Source organism: Eschscholzia californica, unplaced genomic scaffold (assembly GCF_041429995.1).
Source record: "Eschscholzia californica isolate CP2 unplaced genomic scaffold, dmEscCali1.0.p SCAF_2, whole genome shotgun sequence".
Lineage (NCBI taxonomy): Eukaryota > Viridiplantae > Streptophyta > Magnoliopsida > Ranunculales > Papaveraceae > Eschscholzia > Eschscholzia californica.
The window spans coordinates 42,622,002-42,643,101 of NW_028238309.1; the positions used below are offsets into that span (position 1 = coordinate 42,622,002).

Consider the following 21,100-nt stretch of genomic DNA (forward strand, 5'->3'; position numbering starts at 1 on the left):
GGCTTAATTATATCTTATCAAATGACTAGGGTATAGCCTGTGCCTCCGGCACAGATAATTATATAAAGACCAAGTCAATTTAATTTTTCACTGAAATAAATAAAAAGAGAAGAGAATCTGAAACAGTGTAATGGGTACTTTTAAAGTTGTTTTTGTTGCAGTAGTTGCCCAATTTTCTTCTTCATTAGTGACCCTCCGACATGATTGCTCACTTCCAATATTAAAGGTATAGCTTGTACCCTTACCCACACGTAGTACTCAAAAATGAAAGTTTAAAGAATCACAATACTGTTAAAAATGTTTGATATATTCATGAACATGGATAAATAACTTTTCGCCTTCACAATACTTCAGTAATAGTTTATTTGGTTTAATTAACTAAAATCTAGACAATTTGTATGGTAAATGAACCACGAGCATGATCAAAACCTGTTTTCTCTTTTTTATATGATTATCAACTGTGTTTTTTTCTTTTTTATATTTACTTTTGATTTCTTGGTTAAACATCTTCATTTGTAAGTAATTTTGTTTGTGGTAAATATAAAGTTATGAATTTAAGTAAATTTTATTGGAGAGCCCGAACCGAGACCGTCCGGTGTCCGATTGGTCCGGTAAAATAAACGGTCTTGGACGGTCAATGGACAAAGAATTCTTGAGAGTGACCGCCCGAGTCCGCCCGAGTAAATAGGTGGTCACCAACAGTTTATGTCCGAGTCGACCGTTCGTTGAAGTTAGAGTCCGGTACCGACCGGTCCGGACCGATTCCCACCCCTAGTGCAGGGGGCTCTTTGGGCCTTACTGGATGTGCCTACAGACAGAGGCCCCAAGAGAAACTTTGTGGTGCGCCTATAGACACACCCATTACTTGCATGCTTAAACCAAACGTACCGTATACAATCGGATAAGGGGTCAACAACAATTATAAAAAAACAAAGTCGAGATCTCGATGTCATTCAATGGTCAAGATCTGAAAACCACGTAGCTAACTTGTTCACCAATCCAACCCCATTCCCGGTTTTCCCAAATCGCTATATCCCCCCGCCAGGCGCCAACCTTAAAAAGTTCCATTTTTCTCGATTTCTCATTCTGTTATTGTTCTTCCCCAAATCTTATTGAACTCTAAACCTAATTTATCTTCAATTAAACCCCTAATCTTATTCAGTGATAACATTATCTACTGGTTCATGCTTGTATCATTAACGAATCATGATTTTTTCTAGATTAGGGCAATCTGTCCAACGTTCATCACGCCATATTCAAAGAGTAAGCGATTCTCCTTCTTTCTCTCTATGTTATTTGATTTTGTTTGCTTTCCTGTTAGGTTATTTATTTGTGTTGTTTTTTTGGTTACAAGAGTGGTTTGTTAGGTGGAAGATCTTCAGGTTTGAGTGAAGGGCTTCAGCAATCACAGCATGGAAAAACGTACCTTGGACGCGATGATCTTGTCTTTGGGCTTATTAGGGGTTATTTGACATCCATTAGTGCTAAAAAAGGAACTTTGACGAATAAATTGTCATCTAATTTCAATTTTGCTCTAGCAAACCCTAGAGTACATCGTTTCTTTTGTAGCAAAACTCCAAAAAAGAGTAAGATTTATTGATATATGACATTAAAATGTGGGGTTTTTTTGCTGATGAATCTAATTTTCTTGCTCATTAATTGTGTGTAGATTATGAGAATTATTATCCAAAACAAAAGAAGGAAATTCCTAAGGGAAATAACCAGAAAACTGAATCATCAAAAGGTATGTTTCACTTGGACCACACTTTTAAGTTGTTGTTGCTTGAAATTTATGTGCATGCAAACTTGAGTCTTTTCGACAAAATAAAAGAAGAATAGTTTGGTGTGGATAATACATCGATATATTACTATAACATAGGAAGTGCAACAGAAGAAAAAATGTTGATCATCAGTTGATCAGATTTCTTTTTTTTGTGATGGTCAATCATGTTCAACTGTTATTCGTAATTCGTATTGTTACTTCGTCACAGATACATAGTTCCCCTTTTTTTTTGAAAACTTCGAATTAATATAAGTAAATGGGGGTTGGACTGTACAAGAGAGAACAAGGAAAAACAGCTAAAAGGGTCCCATGTAACTCTAAACTAGATGATATGTAGCTCCTTCGATTTTATCCTGTGGGATTTGACTAGCATCTTTCTTTGTGTTGTGGACCTTTACGTTTTATTGGTGATGCCTTGTTGTGATCAAGTAGGTCAATGATTTAAGATATGTTTGTAAGCCTCGAGGCGGTTTGCTCTCACAAGCCTAGGCGGTCCCTCGAGGCGCACGCCTCGATGGATAAAAGGCATAAACTTTTTTTTTGGTAAGGAAAATTTTATTAATCATGTAAAAACATAACATAATTTTTCTACTTCACTACCAATGTAAAGTCTTAATAGTTTAATAAACAAATTTTTGTGTTGCCCAATAACTCAAAAACAACATGCGACTTTTAGATGGGCATGTTTTATTTTCGAGTTCAAATATGTACGCCGCGTGGCATCAGGTGACTGTCTCGCCCTCGAGGCGTATGCCGCGTGGCATCAGGTGACTGCCTTGACTCAAGGCGTACGCCGCGTGGCATCACGTGACTGTCTCGCCTTGAGGCGTATGCCTTGAATGTTTTGAAAACATTGAAGTAGGTTATCCATTTAAACTTATGAAGTCGTTAATTATCAGATTTAACATTAATTTACTCATTTCCAGAGGAATCAACCACTGAGGGTCATGGAAGTTTTCAGGAAGGCTTTATGAAGCAGTTACAGAATTTCATTACTCCTATTTTATTTATTGGATTGGTTCTTTCTTCCTTTAATTTTGGCACCTCAGACCAAAAGCAGGTTAGGTGCCTCTTTGTCATTACTTTTGATATTTGCTACTTAGATTGCTGGATGTTCAATTGTTTTTAATCTGGTCGTTCACTTTTCGTGTTTTTGATGATTACCATATGCAATAGACATTTTCTACAATTCATTTCCAACTATTTGCAAAATTAATGTGTTTCTTGATCTTTCAGCGCATAGACTAAGAACATATGCTACAATACGATAGTAATGCCGTAATACTGATTTAAAAAAAAATGAAGCGCATATTCTGTATTTCACTAGACATTTTTATGATTTTTCTTCTAATGCATATGATATTCCGTGATTCCTAGATATTGCTGATTTGACTTTGTGGAATATCTTCTGCTTTTACTGTGGCTGTTACCTTGCTTGATATGACACAAGACAACTATTGGCCGACCCCTAATTCTTTGTGGTAGAATATTTAGACTTTAGAGGAGCAACTGTTATTCTAATAGGTCATTCCTATTTGCATGCTTTTTTCCTTAATGTAGATCTATGTTCAGGGGCGGAGTTAGGAATTGATGGGGCAGGCTGAATTATAAAGCATTAAAAAAATAATATTTATATTAAGAGTCAAAAGAAAATTTTCAATCTTTAATTTAGTATCTCGTAAATTTGAGTTGGTTATATACAATTTCATGAAAAAAAGACTAAATTTTGTAATTAATCGAAGTGTCGTAACTGAGATCATAGCTGTCGGCTCTGATATTTATGTTTTCACATAAAAATATAAAATAATAAGTGGAGTACTAAAACAACCGTGATATAAAAACCAAAGTTTCCAAGACAAAATTGGCGTGAAAACAGATCCAACGCCTGGAATGGGATCTGCTCCATCAAGAGAGAAAAAATTGCGTGAAATACGGTTTCCATCAGAATGCCAATATCGTCCTAAAACTGTACATCTTGTATCAGTTGTGCTACAAAATTCGAAACCGTCCATGATATGTGATCGCTGTACGATTGGACCTATATAAGTTCATCCTATTTTAACATAAACTATATATTGTTTGTAGTCAGTAGTTCAGCACTAGTAAAAATTTCCACAGTACAAAAGAAATAAATTGATCTTGGAGGATAAAACCACGGGAAACCAAATCATTGAAATAGTCATTTTAATGCTAGTAAAACTTAATTTAGTTTGAGTATTATTTGTTTGGATAGAATTAGCCGAAAAAATAATATATATTCAATGATAAAAGAAAATAAATAATTAGATGAAAGTTTGAATTTATGTGTTTCTTATATATTAAAATGTATTTTGATCATCTTGTGAAGAACAAGAAAAAATGAAAAATTGTGGAAAACGAAACAGCCTTACTAGGTGGTTTTGAAGAGTAAGAAATGATGTATTGTACCAAAATAATTTATATTCATTGATAAAAGAAAACAAATAATTAGATGAAAGTTTGAATTTAAGTGTTTATCTTCTTATTCTTTTCATAAAGATAGATTCAAACTTTTCAAAAAAAAAACTATGGAAGCCTAACACGCAAGCATACAAAGGCAAAATGATGTTAAAAGAGGGATTCAAACCACTGATTGAAACGTTTGAGCACAAACGCCTTAGCACTACACCAACCCACCCTTTGTGATTAAGCAACATCTACTTTCTTCAAAATCTCAGATGGGGGACTAGGGCCACAGCGCAGGTCAGCCCACCTGTGGTTCCTCCCCTGTCAAGTTACTTTGGGGATATGAATTACAAATTTATATGTTCTACTATCCTCTAATGTCGTGTGACCTGTTTCCATTTTCACAGATTAATTTCCAAGAGTTCAAAAACAAGCTTCTTGAACCTGGATTAGTTGATCATATTGTTATTTCGAACAAATCAGTTGCGAAGGTATATGTCAGGAGCTCCCCACGTACAGTCGATCAAGCCAATGACGAGATTGTGCAGGGGTCTTCGGAGGGTACTACTGTTAGAGGAAATGCAAGCCAGTATAAGTATTATTTCAACATTGGAAGTGTTGAATCTTTCGAGGAAAAGCTGGAGGAAGCCCAGGAAACGTTAGGCGTAGACCCACATGATTATGTTCCTGTAACTTATGTTTCTGAGATGGTCTGGTACCAAGAGTTGATGAGATTTGCACCAACACTTTTAATTTTAGGATCTCTCTTGTACATGGGACGGAAGATGCAAGGTGGCATTGGCATCGGTGGTGGTGGTGGAGGAAGGGGCGGAGGTGGAATATTTAGTATTGGAAAAGCACATTTCACGAAAATGGATAAGAATACCAAAAACAAGGTTAGTTGCATTCATTTACTTTGGTTCTATGTAATTATTAACTTATTATTTGATAAAATTAGGTCCCTAGTTTCCTATCAAGGATATACGTATCTCACTCTTATAGTGTACACCCACCAATTAGTTTTGACAGATATCCGGCGCATGTAATTCATAAGAAATGAGTCAATCCTTTGTTTCTGATTGATTTTCTTGGTTTAGGTATATTTCAAAGATGTCGCTGGTTGTGACGAGGCGAAGCAAGAAATTATGGAGTTTGTGCATTTTCTGAAAAACCCAAAGAAATATGAGGTGTTAGGAGCAAAAATACCTAAAGGTGCTCTTCTTGTTGGTCCTCCTGGCACAGGGAAGACGCTTCTTGCAAAGGCAACTGCAGGTGAATCTGGTGTGCCATTTTTATCTATATCTGGCTCTGATTTCATGGAAATGTTTGTTGGGGTTGGACCCTCCAGAGTAAGGAGCTTGTTTTCAGAAGCCAGACAGTGTGCACCTAGTATTGTTTTTATCGATGAGATTGACGCTATTGGTCGTGCAAGGGGACGTGGTGGTTTAGCAGGTGGCAATGATGAACGTGAAAGTACACTAAATCAGCTACTAGTTGAAATGGATGGATTTGGAACAACTGCTGGAGTTGTTGTCCTTGCTGGCACTAACAGGCCCGATATTTTGGACAAAGCACTTTTAAGGCCTGGTCGGTTTGATAGACAAATATCAATAGACAAACCTGATATTAAAGGTCGGGATCAGATATTTCAGGTTTATCTGAAAAAGGTTAAACTTGACCATGAACCATCTTATTATTCTGAGAGACTTGCAGCGTTGACTCCTGGCTTTGCTGGAGCCGATATTGCGAATGTCTGTAATGAAGCTGCTTTAATTGCTGCAAGACACGAGTGTCAACAGGTCACAATGGAACATTTCGATGCTGCTATAGATAGGATCATTGGTGGTCTAGAGAAGAAAAACAAGGTAATGAATCCTGGCCCCTTGTTTTCTTCCTATAGATAATTGATAACTTCATAATATGATGTGTCATTGTTTCTCTGATTTGAGTGTGTCCACTGGATGAAAAGTCATTATAATTACCATGATTTTCTCTCTCTAATTGCATCCAAATCCTATTTTTGTTTGGTTATGCAGGTTATAAGCAAACTAGAACGAAGAACCGTTGCTTACCATGAATCAGGACATGCTGTCGCTGGGTGGTTTCTGGAACATGCAGAACCATTGCTTAAGGTCACAATCGTTCCTCGTGGTACTGCAGCACTTGGTTTTGCTCAATATGTCCCAAGTGAAAACCTTCTAATGACGAAGGAACAACTCTTCGATATGACATGTATGACCCTCGGTGGGCGAGCTTCTGAGCAGGTACTTACTTCCTTACTATTAATGACGACAAAAATCGAGCTAGAACGCTTTCCGAACCCCTTTGAATTCAAGCTGTAATAGTGAATGATTGGATTCCCTTCTGTGCAGGTTTTGTTGGGAAAAATCTCAACCGGTGCACAGAATGACTTGGAGAAAGTTACAAAGATGACCTATGCTCAAGTAGCCATTTACGGGTTTAGTGAAAAGGTTGGTCTTCTCTCTTTCCCTCAGAGAGAAGATGGACTCGAAATGAGCAAGCCATATAGCAATGAAACAGGAGCCATAATTGATACCGAAGTGAGGGAATGGGTGGCGAAGGCCTACAAACACACAGTGACTCTAATAGAGAAGCATAAAGAGCAAGTAGCTCAGATAGCCGAGCTTCTGTTGGAGAAGGAAGTACTACACCAAGAGGACTTGGTTCGAGTACTAGGGGAACGCCCATTCAAGTCTCTTGAACCAACAAATTATGATAGATTCAAGCATGGGTTTGAAGTAGAAGAAGGAAAGAACACAAACCCCACAGAGGTTGCTGCAGATGATGATGATGGATCATCATCACCAATACCTCCAACTGTAATCCCTGCCTAGGTGGAAAAAGCATCTACCTTTAACGCGCCTATCTATCCGACACTGGTGAACGAAATGTATAGGTAAACATATTTGTCAGAATATAATTTTCTTCTGCGGAGATTGGATTATACCAATTTCAATGATCAGATCTTTGTAATGAGACCATGAATTAGTGTTTTTGTTGTTGGTTCCTGCAAAGTTCAAATGAAGAAACCTTCAGAAATAACAAGTGGGTACTCTCTTAATTCACCAGACTTAGATCTCAAGTTGGAAGAATAGACTGATCTAGAGCCGGGTTCAGACCTGTGAACATCCCGCCTATATAGACTCGCCGAAGACCTGCCTTTGACAGCATTATTACTCGGACAAAAGGTGATCCTATTATAGGAATAGTGTTGGCCAGCGTGTTACATCAGAATCTCTATTTACCACATTTGTCTTAATAGTGTACTTTGGTAGTCTAATAACTCAATTGGTATAGCGGTATAGCAACTGCATTGTAATTTGGTAATAAGAGTTACTAGCTGCAAATCACCTTGCTTCTTTTTCTAGTCACAAATCTCCAATATATCTCTCTTTCTCAAATCTTCACCTCAGCAATTTCGCTCTCACACACAAGACAAACAAATCCCTCTCTTTCTACCTTATTCTTCTCTGTTGTGTCTGAATTTTAAATTTTCAGCCATTACTCGGATTCACATGATATATTTATGTTTGTAGGCAAGGGTTTCTAATCTTTTAAAGGAAAACAATATTTGCAACAAAAAAAAGCATAAGATACTTTTTTTTGTTAAGGAAAAAGCATAAGATACTTGATGTTCAAAAACTTTAAAGGGGACTAAAGTTGAAAGAAAGGCATAATAAAATATTGTGAGAAAGCAAGTAAACACAAGCTAATGTGAAAGTAATCTCTAATGAAGTTTGAATTTGGGTGTCCTAACCTATATATATACAGGGAAAAAAATAAACTAACAATATGTGTGGAAAGACACAAAAACTAACAAAATAAGAAAAAAAAATTGTAACATTGACATCTTAAACAAATTCTTTTGTGACCCGCTTTGAAGAAAGGAGAACATTGTTTTGAGTACAAAAAATATAAAAATATTATGAACTTTGTCAAATTTTCTGGGACAACGAAACTTGTTTCTTCTTCCACGTCTCTGACAACCAACTCTGAGCTATCTCATTCTCCCTCTCTCTCCTCCTGTTGTTGCTTTCCTATCTGAGCTATCTCCCTTTGCCTCTCTCTCTCTCTCCCTCTCTCATTGTTTCGACGATCTAAGTAGATTGACGAATCTGTTTTGAAGAGCGAGATCGTTATTTCATAGAATAGATAAGGTGCCTATCTTGACGCGGTACTTCCACAATGAGATCATAAAAGCAAAGAAGGGGCTTTCCATCCTTGCTTAATCATCCTATCAATCATGGTAACGGATTTATGTTCTATCTTTCGGTAGCTGTTTTGACTGTTTGTGATCGAACAAAAGAAGAACAAGATATATCATAGTTAAAGTAAAATTGACGTAAAAATAGAAAGTGAAATTCATTCACAAATCTTGTGTTCTCTGTGTTGCGTACGGTGTCTCGTGCCACGGAAACTAGACATAGAGGAGGGTTTCGTGGGTAGTCGACTAAGAAACGTTCATGGTCGAGTAGTCACATACCTTTCGTGGGTGGAGGGGGGAGGGTCGACTAAGAGATGTAGAGTATATGTATCTCGGTTGACCACGAAGTCTGAAACTTCGAGGAAGATTTCTGAAACCCTGCTCGTGATTCAGGGTTTCAAAATTATTATTGCGTTTTTCGAAGAGGTGACATTATTTATACAATATTTTCGGTCTAGCAATTTTTGTGTGGAGGCTGAAATTGTATTTTCCGTGGTAAGAGTTTAGAAGCTTCTACTGGATAATTGACCGAAAAGGACAACAGTTTTCTAGAAGAAGACATGATTGTATGACTTTTGGTTGTTAAAATCAAACTACCCTTTCTTTATTTTCTTCTCCCCTCGCCGTCACGGTTGACCACCACTTTTGATTTTTCTCCCAATTCGCCCTGTTCTGAAAATTTTGATTTTATATTTCATACCCCCAGACAAAGAGAAAACTCAAAAGTTTGAGAAATTTGCAATAATGAATACAATTTCTCGATCTCTTTCTCTTGCTCACTTCTCCAAACAGAAGATTCTCACTACTAGAAGATTTTTAACAACAGTTGTTACTTCATCCATGGATGATTCTCGCCCTAAAACTGTTCTTGTCACTGGTGCTTCTGGTGCCACTGGTAATCTCTCATTTTTTTTCATTTTTCAATTCAAATAAAGTGAATTTCTATGAGTAAATCGTTTATACAATATGGGTTTTTTGTTTCGAATTGATTTTTTGACTGAAAAGTTATAAATGAACGAATTTGCAGGTCAAATTGCTTATAATAAGCTGAAGGAAAGACCTGAACAATTTATAGCTAGGGGTTTTGTTAGGTCAGAACAAAGTAAGAAGAAAATTGGAGGTGGAGATGATGTATTTTTAGGAAATATAATGGATTCAAATACCATTGTTCCTGCAGTTCAAGGAATTGATGCCCTAATTATTCTAACTAGTGCTATACCAAAAATAAAACCTGGGGTTTTTCCAAATGAAGGTGAAAAAGCTGAAAAATATATTGATAGTTCATTTGAATCAATGCCTGAGTTCTATTTTGATGAAGGACAATACCCAGAACAAGTAATCTTTCTTTTCTCTATTTTGTTAGTGTTTGTTTTGCTCTAAGTCAGATCTGAAATCTGACTCGAGGTAGTCTCATTACAGATTATTCTTTTGTCTCACTAGTCAGAATGACTGATTGACTTTGGGTCTAGTGGTTTAGGACGTTTCACATTCAGATATCTGTTAGTATAGTTTTCTGATTTGAATTTTTCGAACTTTTTTAATGTTAGATTGATTGGATAGGCCAAAAGAATCAAATAGATGCAGGTGAGATTTCTTTTTCTTCTTCTTGTCTAGAATGTTGTTAAGTTAAGATTTGTTCAATAACGATACGATTTTAAACAGCTAGAGCTGCTGGAGTGAAGCACATTATTTTGGTTGGCTCAATGGGTGGATCAGACCCTAATCATCCATTAAACAGCTTAGGCAATGGAAATATACTGGTTAGTATAAACTTGTACTTCGTTTTCATGTTCATTATAAGATAACGAATGAGTATTTTATCTCAAAGCGCTAATGCCTTAATGGTATGGTAGGTTTGGAAGAGGAAAGCTGAGGAATATCTGGCTGAATCTGGAGTCCCGTATACTATAATAAGGTATATTGAGTTATTGACTACTTAAGCGGAGCTTCTTTTTTTGCTTCCGAGAATCGATTTCTTTCATTAGGTTCTTGATTGCTAATGACCCGATTCGACCATTTTAAATTTTTGGTCGTTCTTATTTCATCTTTAGAATTCCTTAATCATTACTTTAATTTAGAGGGGAATATGCATACTTGATGTATATATCGTGTAGAATGAGATCCTATGATCAATACATTCGAATTCTATGTATGAGATAGACATAAACAGAATTAGAGTTGCATTTTCGATATCTCGTAGATTATTTACACTTGATTCTGAGTTGTCTCATTTGTGAATACAAGAAGCATGAGAAAATGAACCTTAGTTGTTTCACTAGAATATATCGTTTTTTGATTGTGGAATGCTATACCAAGTGAAAAGGGCTATAATGGGTGAAACAGGGCTGGGGGTCTAATCGACAATCCAGGAGGTATGCGGGAGCTTCTAGTCGGGAAGGACGATGAGTTTCTTCCTACTGAAAATGGATATGTTCCCAGAGCAGATGTCGCAGAAGTTTGTGTTCAGGTATAGCATTAAAAATGACCATCGCATTTTTGCCTTTCCTCAAAATGAATGAATCCTTAGTTTGGACTGATTAAATGAGTCGAATTTCACTCATTCGGTTTGCTTGTTTGTCTTTCGTGTGGCGAACAGGCAGTGAAGTTTGAGGAAGCGAAGTTTAAGACATTTGATCTTGGGTCGAAGCCAGAGGGAAAAGGAAAACCGACGACGGATTTCAAGGCTCTTTTCTCCCAAATCACTACTCGCTTTTGAAATCTAATGTCTGTATTTTCCTATTTGGGCTCTTCTGCCTCTGCAGACTATTGTTTGTATTACTGTAATCCCGTAGTGTGAGAAACTGAGAATGTAGTTTTGATTTAGTTATGAAGAAATGCTTGAATCTTGAAATCAATGTGTACGAAACAATCAAAACATGGCCGAACATATCTAGCTTTTTAACAGGAGATTGTATCACTATATTTGAATAAATAGTAGTTATTTGGAATAGGGGAGCAAATAGCTTTCATAGCTCAGTTGGTTAGAGCACCCGTTTAGTAAGCGGGAGGTCTTGAGTTCTAACTCTCAATGAAAGCAATTTGCTTTTGGGAGATTTTATAGGGCCCCCTCATTTTTGTTAAAAGGGCCTCGTCATGACAATTTACCAAGTGAAATGGGAGGCCCTATAAAACTTCCCTTTGCTTTTACAGGTTTATCTTTGAGAAAAATGTATTGGAAATGGATTTCGTTAGAAACATAATGATTATGAAATGTTTGTTTCTTTTTCTAACTATTTTCAACAACCAAAAAAAAAAACTATTTTCAACATGTGGGAGTGTCGGAGCTTTTACAATATTTTTCAGCAATAAAGACTTTGGTCAATTACTTTTTACTTAAAGAATAACTTTATTTGGGTTCAAAAATCGATTTGTTTGATTTTTTACTTCCTAATCTTTACCTTCGATTTTCGACCACCAATTCCAACCACCATCATTTCGGCCACCACCATCACCATTTTCCTTTACTTCTCCTCCCTTCTGTATGCTCATCTATCTATCCTCTTTTCCCTCTCTCTTTGCTCTATCTATCCTCTCTCATCCCCTCTTCTCTCTCTACATCCCTCTCTCTGTTTTGGCGAAGGAGGACCTTCACTAGAACAACCGATCTGGTTTTGGAAACTCCTAAATTAGATACCTTCATTTAGGGGAATCCCCACCCGACCAAATTGCGACGGCCTCGTTATGCATGAATGTCATAAACCATGCTAAAATCGATCTTGTTTGAGGGAAGTTACACCCTGGTTTGAGGGAACCCCTAAACCAGTGCAGACTGGTTTTGGAGGAAAAAACGGATGAACCCCCAAACCAGATCGATTGTTCTTGTGAAGGTTCTTAGGAAGGGAGAGAGAAAGAGAAAGAGATAAGTGGTGGTGTTGCTATTGGTTGGTTGTGGTTCTGGTACTACTGGTTGGAAATGGGAGGGGAGGGGGAATGTAGAAAATTCGTGCTAAGAATAATTCATTAGGAAAAAATTTATAAGATAGTAAATAGTTAATTCGTATCAGTGTTGCCTGCAGTGTGAGGATAAGCATATTGTTTTTAATAAATCCTAAATCTTAGATTTTCTTCTAAAGAAAGGTATATCAGTATATCTATACTAGGATTACCCATATGTGTACGAACAGGGGCCAGTTCTATGGGAAAGTCGTAATGGCCGACTTCTCCAAAATTACGCACGAAAAACCAAGAATGTTCATGACCGAAATGAACACAACCGAGAACTTAAGTAGGTAAGGAACTGTTAGCTATGTGATAGCTAATGCATCGGTTTACAGCTCATAAGACTCAGCTCAAGACATTTAGTTCACTGGCGTCTTTGTAAACCCAGTAGCTACTCAACGGAAGAATCAAAGCCAAAAACTATCTTTCATGATGTAGTAAATTTCTGTGTGTGAACTCTGTTTGAGTGAGCCTAATTAGGCATGTTAGATAAAGTGATATCTGAAAAGTCAATATTCATTGATGTGGGGGATTGTTGGAATCGGTCCTCTTAACAATTTTTGTATATTTGAGTGGGAGTGGGATCCTCTAATCAAAACGATTCGAAAAGTATGCCTTTGTGTTCGTCTCGTCGAGGGCTTGAATTTCGAGCTAAGGATTGCATAAAATCGATCCCCTACGAATGAAATATTCACCTTCAAAGATTGGGTTATATATTAAGAAATATTTGATAGTCCCACATCTGTTATTAAAAATAAAACGTAGGGGTCTATGATAACTTACTCTCACATACTTATATATTGAGGAATAAATGATGGAGTGCCTTGTGTAGTAAAGCGCATACACGCGTGGCCGACTGGGCGTTTAGAGGCGTCCGCACGCACTTCGTACGTTCGTCGCGAGGAGCGTTGGCGCCATTATTTTTTATTTGTAGATGGTTATCATTAGATTACATCAAGTCTGGCCGTTGGGATTTTTTTCCTCACTATAACACGGATCATCATCCAACAACCTAGGATGGTCCTGCACACCAACAATCAGTGTAACTGTTTTCTTCTAATTGCTACAGTGGTTATTCCCTCAATAGTCACGAGTTCAAAATTGTGGCTATTCGCAGCCTATAAAATCACAAAACCCAGACTGAAAAAAACACTTAGAAATAATCAAAATTTTCAGAGAGAAAGAACTCAAGAATCTATACTATTAACTTAGCGTTCGAACGATTCTCCAATCAAAAGTACCTCCGATCAGAAAGATAAGACTGTTACATCTTGGGAGACACTTCGCTTGCACTGTTGGTACGTAAAAAAAAATCACTTGCCTCGGTTATAAGAATCTCATTATATATTTATTTTTTTGTATTATTCTTTCAACATTCTCTTGAATTGTTACGGATAATTTATTCCTTTTAAAAGAGTTCATTAACCTACTTTGTTTTTATAAACAAGAACTATATTGGCTACTCTGTTTTCACAGAAAGAATTGTTAAGTCTATCTACATAATAATAGAAAGAATGATATAGGTTATTTTTCACTTGTATATTCACGAAAAACAAAAATATATTACCAAACTAACTTTATATTCTTCTTAGCTTTCTAAAAGTAAACGGATTTCTACATCAAGCATGAATTCTTTATTTTTGTTTGACAAGCCTTACATCTGAGCATTATTGAAAAATATATTTGAAAGTTAATTATTGACATTTGATGTTGTGATGCTACGATAATACCGACCTCAATCTCAAAAGATGGAGCAACTAAAAAGATGTGTCTCAAGTCTCAAGAGACATCATATAAAAACCATTAGATTTATATAATTCTTATAGTTTTCGAAACATGTTAAATAATGGTGGTGGAGATGGTATGTACAATGTAAAACTATGTTTTAATAGATAGAATTGTCAATTTCCATGAATAATTTTCTGCCACTAGTTAGTAAATTAACTTTTAGATTTAAATACATAGAAAGTTCTCTTAGTGATGCTATCACTATGATGTGTTTTTATAGTTATAAGTTATTAAATTCTGCTTGGGTGGTTCAATTATATCAAAAATATGCTTCAATCATATCAAGAATATGTTGATACTGTCATTAGGATATCTCTTTTTCTCAGTGGACAATATCTATCTTTATCTAGATAGTATATATCTTTTTACGTCGATATCTCTCTTTTGCTATTGAGCTATCTTATTAAACACATAACCATGCATCCTCCCTCTATAAATCATATCATTAAATAAATGTAAACAAATTAAAATGGTAAAGTATAATGATAATAAAATAATAATGATGGTAATTTAAATATTAACATCTATTTAAAATATTTATAATATTAAATGTGTGTGTTTTGGGGCACGCAGAAAGTGTTTCGAGGCAGACTTTGGGTCAACTTGATTTGGTCCATGAATTTACTTGTTCTTTTTTGTCATTCCTAAATCTTCATCTCCAATCTCAACCGCATGTCGCGACTCACCATGTAACGACCCAGTACCAAATTTTAATTTGCCCCTTTTGACTACAACAATGTAATAAATCGTGCATGAATGCAAGCTTAACATATAGTTGTTATTTAACTGATTTAACGTTGTTTTGTTTTATGTTTCGTATAAAATTTTAGTTTGTGTCGAGCTGAAATTGCGAGTCAGGAAGACAAAGAGTCGGACTATTGACCGGAAGTCATACCGTCAATCGTACTTGTTGTATGGGTATCGACAATGTTTTTTGGCTTGAAGACATGAAATACACGTGACTGTAAGATCCCCGGGACACAGGAGTGTTGTGAGCCAAAGAGTCTCCGAAGATCAAGTCAATAAATTTGGACAAAAAACAAAGAATAGATAGAGCTAAGAATAAAAATGAAAATTGAGAAACATTGAATAAAAGCATTTGATCAAATCAACCATTTACCAAAGTGTGTTACGTACCTAGTGATGAGACATGAAAATGTCCCATCTGAATCTCTTAATTCAGGTTAGTTAGTCCAGTTCGAGCGGTTATTCTGATAATTTGTTTGATTTTCTTTTCCCAGGTGTCTTTTACGGAGTTCGGCGAGAAAAACAGTTAAGATTGGGAGAAAGACACACACGAGGGGAATTATGGTCATTTGTTGATTCTGGTATTTTGACCAACATTGATGATCAGATGAGAAGTAGGGTCCATGACGAGTCCGTAGGCGAAAACGGAAGTGAAATCGGAGTTCGGGTTAGAGAAATAGAGGAGGTCAAAGATTGGGGTCAAAATCATTTGACCAAAACACCTAGAGCCACGTGGCGCAGATCTATCAGGAGGACACGACGCAATCTGACGGTAACAGGAGTTCGTGGTATACTGTCGGGAAGTTTGGTGGGTCTCTCGGGTGTTTTCGAGATGAGATATAGGCTGTGATTCAGTGCATTGCGCTCTGCGTTACTTGGGTGCTTCCGTACACGGGATTTTTCATCTAACGGCAGGTGCTCGTCAGATTTGATCTCGCGATCCAGAGGCCACTGTCGTACCTGCTCCAGTAGGCCGCGTTGCACGAGATCTGGCTCACCTAACAACCATGCAAATTTGAATTCTCCTTCTCTCCCGGCTTCTCTAGGAACTGTTCAAAAACAGTTTAGAGAGAGAGAACCGAGAGAGATGGATCTTGGAGGGAATCAAAACAGAAGGAGGAAGAGATAAGACCGAGAGAGAGAGAAAGAAATATTCTCGGCTGAAGGATGAAAACAGGAAGGCCAAACAGGAACTGTCACATTCTTTGGGAGATAAAAGCCGAATAAAGCTGAGAGAGGATTCGGTTGGAGATTGTTGCGCGAGATTGAAGGAGGTTTGGGCGAGATTTGAATTGGTTTTCTTTTGGTCTATAAAACAGGAAGAGAAGCAGAGAGATGGGCATCACGGGTTTTAGAGAATAAAAAGAACAGTAGAGAGAGAAACAGAACCGAGAGCTTATCATTCTAAGTTTTTCTTAATTTTTGATTTTTGTTTCTCGTTTGTAATCTTTGTCTCTTAGTGAGAGAGAGAGGGAGATTACAGAGGAAGAGAGAGAGTTAGAGAGAGAGACAGAGAGATTAAGAAGAGAGATATTGTAGAGAGAGATTCGGTTGTGATAAACTATTAGCTTCGTTTTATTTTTGATTTTTCTCTTTCTTTTTGTTTCCTGTTTCTTAGTGAGAGAGAAAGAGATTACATAGAGAGAGAGATTAAAATAAGAGATAAAGAAGGAGACATGAGGTTAGAGTGAGAAACAGAAAAGGAGAAGACGAGAAAATTTAGGTGAAAATTATTTCCCCACTGAGAATCTATTTCTGGGAAGACGAGAAAATCGTTTTCCCTGAGGGTCTGTTTGGCAGAATTCTAAGAAAAACAGAAGGAAATCACTTCCTTAAGGCTCTGTTTGGCTGCAAAATCAGTAAGAAATCCAATTTTTTGTACTTTTCTCCCACATTTTATATAGTTAACCTTCATCTTTCATCATGAGAAACTAATTTCTCCATCTAGGGTTTAGATGAAGTCCATAACGAGAATTTTATCAATTCAATTTATATGCAAGTCAATTAATTTTTAGATTAAATCTTCATATCTTTTAAAGTCCTTATTGCTTTTAATGACAACATCTTCCGGATTCTAGAGCGTTCATGTAATAGAACCCGAGTAAAACAAAGAACTTAGTTGACTAAGGCAAATACATCGTCTTTAGGATTGTCACGTGGATGGATTCGAAAACCCTAGGTTCCCCTTTTTTGAATATCAACTTATTTGTTTTCTTTTTGAGTTTTATGTGCTATTTTTATTTGAATCATCTAACCATTATCAATTCACTTTTAAAATCTCAATAGTTTTAAAGTTAGAATTTGAGTTTGACTTAGTCTCTAAGGAACGAACCGGTCTTACCGGAATTTACAACTTGACACCCGTGCACTTGCGGGTGTAGACCTATTTAGGAAACTATTTAGGAACCATCACCTAGTCGTAAAGTGAAGGATATCTTCCTGATTCTCTAGAGATAGAGGATGGAACAACAATTGATTAACGTATAAACTGAGTGACATGAAAAGAATGTAGTATCGTAAAGTGAATGTTTGCTTACTCTTTGAATCACCAGAAGAAAGAAAGTAATGAAGTACTTAGCACCCTTCAATCGTCTTGAGGGAAAAGTGGTAAAGTGATGTTTATGTGATCACGATGATTGAAAAAATATAGTAATTACTTGTGGAATTGGTTCTCAATAGTCAACATGTCAGTATGTACGAGAGAGAAAGTAAGTGCTTGCTAGATCTCCTGTTAAGAGAAAAATAAAGCAATCACTCTACGTATGTACGAGAGGAAAAGGAGAAAATAGTCTCTCTGTATGATAGGAAAGAGAAAGCAATCTCACTAAATGAGAGAGAAAGACAAAAGTGAATGAGAGAGAAAAAAAATGCAGCTTTTATTTGGAAGCCTTTGTGCGTTGTCCCCCCCCCCATTTTATGTATAGCTACCTTTGGTCCACTGTCATCTTCAATGTGGATAACGATATCGACTCTAACGGTTATATTGGTGGGAGAAATTGTGGGAGAGGATCGCGCCGATGAACGGTCTTCACGTTTAAGAGATGACGGGTGATCTCCATATCCAATATACATGCATTTTCCCGTCACTTTGACTGCTCGTATGTAAGTGGGCCAAACCCATTTTTCACTTAATTTGTGGGCTTGGTTAATGCGTAAGCCCGCTGATTGCAGATTTTAAGAGCCTTCTCGATGGCTGATTTTGGCCCTTCCAGTTTGTCCCCGCTTTCTAAGTCGACGAAGTGTGGAGACTTAGAGAGTATGCCTTAGAGTCGTGGATCCTGATTTGGGGTTTTGATCACATTATACTTTTAACAGAATCTGTGTCCCAAGGACATATGGTTACAAGTGTCGCGTTTACTGAGTCATTTTGGAATGCTCGAGAATCGATAAAACTAAATTTGGATTATCCGACATTTTCAGTAGAAATTCAAATTATTTTGCTCTTTCGAGCATCGATTGCAGATCGGTGGTACACGGATGGCAAAAAACAATAATACTACTAGACTGGAAAACCAATAAAACCAATAAAAACGATAAAAACAATTTGACCAAAGGATAGAATTGTGGCACACTGAGTAGCAAAATAATTTGGTGAGAATAATTTGTCAAAGCAAAATTACTCGACCAAAAATAAAAATTATTTCACCGAAATGATTTAAAAAAAATAATTTACTCAAAATCAACGGAAAAGATGCATTACTTGACAAAATCTTTTGGCCTGAGTCAATGTGAACTGACCAAAATGATTGGAGAGAGCGAGAGGGAGAGAGGAGTGACTTGAGAAGTGGCTTGAGAGAAGAAGAAATAAAATAAAAAGAAAGAACGAAAGAAACATATTTTTTGTGAGAGTAAACGAGAGAGAAAAATTGCAAAGACGGAGATATGCAAGGGGGAGAGAGAGGAAAAAAAAAACGAAAAGATGGGATTGCAAAAAATTAACTCAGCATGCGTGTTTAGACTCACATAAAAAAAGTAGTGAAATTGCCATCAATTGGTATCACCGTTCTCATCAAAAAAAAAAGTTGCAGTTCTTTTATCGGTTATGTTCCACTTCCCCCTTACAATTACTATGAATTGATGGATATGACTAATATGGATGTATTAGGGGGTAAAAGGCCCTATGTGGTGGGGACCCTAGTGCGGTACATGACCAGCACCTCCAACCACACGACCTTGCTTCCACCCTCTCATTTCATGTGTCCTCGTCTCTCTCGTAAAGATCCACTCATCTTGAGACCCGATCGAAAACCTATTATAAAACTAAAATATGTACTTATTATTTCTTCCTAAGTTGCATCTTCACTTCCACCATCTCATGATCTCCCCTCTCCTCGTATCTCGGTAGATGTCTCTTCATCAAATCAAATCAGAGGGATTTTCATCCCTCATCTTCATCTGCACTTCGACCCTCTTATCTGTTCTCTTCGTCTCCCTCGCAAAGGTCTCCTCATCTTCATCGAATCTAGAGAGAGATGGTGGTGCTCAGATGTTGGTGTGATGAAAAGGAAATAATGATTAGGGGATTAAAAGTAAACACATCAATTTGTGGGTCTTAAAATTAGACTTTCGGAATTAAATCGCGTCAAATTGGATTGATCCAAAGTCTTCGTGCCCCATAACATTTAAATAATGGTGAAATGAAAGAGTTGGTGGCAGTTCGTAAATTTATTTGTGACGAATGCGGTGGTTTATGACAGATTCCAAGGCTTTTGTGGCAGTTTATATTCATTTGTGGCAGTTGCTACATTTTGTTAAAGGGTAATCTTTATTTGCCGCGGTCATCTCATCTGTATCTTGACGGGTATATCTTGATTGTGACGTTTTAATCAAAGATCTTAGATTCTGTGACGGACACCTCAAATGGATATACCACAGAAGCAATTGAACCCAACTAACAAACAAAAGAAAATAAATCAACAAATTGACAATAATTTATTTTTCAGAGATTATATTTAAAAAATAAAACAAGATAAAATCACTCAAACAAGAAAATATATAAAAAGAGATTATAAACTGAGTATCTCTTGAAATGGTTCTTAGAAACGATCGGAAATAGAGGCGAAAAGAGCACCGAAATTCTTTGTGGGTTCACCATTTCCCTCTGGTTTTGATCCCAAATCAAATGCTTTGAATTTGACATTCTCAAATTGAAGAGCTTGAACACAAGCTTCAGCAACATCAGCTCTAGCAATATATCCATTCTCAGTTGGAAGAAGAAGATCGTCTTTCCCTACCAACAACTCTCTTATCCCACCTTCTTTGTTATCCAAACCTCCAGCTCTAATAATGGTGTATGCCAAACCAGAGTCAGCTAGATATTGCTCTGCTTTTCTCTTCCATATAAGTATATTTCCATTTCCAAGACTGTTCAAGAAATGGTTTGGATCCGATCCACCCATCGATCCAACTAGAACTACATGTTTAACTCCAAGAGCTTTAGCTGTATCAATTTGATTCTTTTGTCCAATCCAATCGACTTGTTCTGGGTATTGTCCTTCTTCGAAATAGAACTCGGGCATTGGTCCGTCAAACGATCCATCGATCATATCTTCAGCTCTTCCACTACCCAAACTTTCGGCTGGAAATTCATCAGTAGGTTTCATCTTTGGGATAGCACTTGTGAGAATTATGAGACCATCAATTCCTTTCATGGCCTGTTCTAGGGTTTGACAATTCATAATATCCCCAATGAAGATATCATCTCCTCCTCCAAGCTTCTGCTTACTTGCTTCAGATCTAACTAAACCCCTCACCACAAACTGCTCTGATCTTTCCTTCAATTTCTTGTATGCAAGTTGTCCTGTTAATCCAGAAGCTCCAGTGACAAGAACTGTCATTTTTTGACATGAACCTTCCATTTTTTTTTGTTTAGGCTTCAAAAATTAAAACAAAAATATCACAATTCAAGAATAAATTTTTTTTACTTGTTGAAATAAGCAACTCTGTTTCTTAAATTGGATTGAATTGGTGATGAAGTTCAAAGAAACTAACACATACTTATAAATTGAGAGAGAGAGGCCGCCATGACCAGTTGGAGTGGGGTATGATTTTGTTTAGTTTGACCCAAACGTGAGAAAAGGTTGGAGAATGATAGTTTATTAGGGTAGGAAGATACCGTACCTTTACCAACTTTTTTATTGGGTTCACATGGAAGTTGCTAACTTGGTGATCCTCCAGGGATGTTTCTTCTTCCC

The 21,100-nt window shown here is 36.8% G+C and overlaps 2 protein-coding genes, 1 non-coding gene and 1 pseudogene across 4 annotated transcripts in view; 3 read left to right on the forward strand and 1 right to left on the reverse strand.

The window, feature by feature from the left end:
• The window catches only part of LOC147558066 (uncharacterized protein At5g02240-like), a 72,554-nt gene extending 61,271 nt beyond the window's left edge, over positions 1–11,283 (forward strand). The window contains exons 2-8 of the mRNA XM_086659630.1: positions 8,755–9,327; positions 9,460–9,767; positions 9,980–10,016; positions 10,095–10,192; positions 10,286–10,347; positions 10,776–10,899; positions 11,029–11,283. Coding sequence (XP_086515756.1) covers positions 9,177–9,327; positions 9,460–9,767; positions 9,980–10,016; positions 10,095–10,192; positions 10,286–10,347; positions 10,776–10,899; positions 11,029–11,148 — 900 coding nt within the window. The 5' untranslated portion in view covers positions 8,755–9,176 and the 3' untranslated portion in view covers positions 11,149–11,283. The remainder of the gene's footprint in view (positions 1–8,754; positions 9,328–9,459; positions 9,768–9,979; positions 10,017–10,094; positions 10,193–10,285; positions 10,348–10,775; positions 10,900–11,028) is intronic.
• On the forward strand, positions 881–7,270 carry LOC147558076 (ATP-dependent zinc metalloprotease FTSH 10, mitochondrial-like). The gene is made up of 8 exons (XM_086659628.1): positions 881–1,263; positions 1,355–1,586; positions 1,670–1,744; positions 2,710–2,843; positions 4,615–5,103; positions 5,305–6,072; positions 6,244–6,471; positions 6,580–7,270. The coding sequence occupies exons 1-8, from the start codon at positions 1,207–1,209 to the stop codon at positions 7,060–7,062; spliced, it is 2,466 nt and encodes an 821-aa protein (XP_086515754.1). The 5' UTR covers positions 881–1,206; the 3' UTR covers positions 7,063–7,270.
• Positions 11,284–11,394: 111 nt separating the features above from the next.
• Positions 11,395–11,469, forward strand: TRNAT-AGU (transfer RNA threonine (anticodon AGU)). The gene has a single exon. It is a non-coding gene; the product is annotated as a tRNA-Thr (tRNA).
• An 8,346-nt stretch (positions 11,470–19,815) lies between these two features.
• LOC147558078 (sanguinarine reductase pseudogene) lies at positions 19,816–20,872 on the reverse strand (annotated as a pseudogene). The gene has a single exon (XR_015234247.1). The product of XR_015234247.1 is annotated as a sanguinarine reductase pseudogene (transcript).
• Positions 20,873–21,100: the final 228 nt, after the last annotated feature.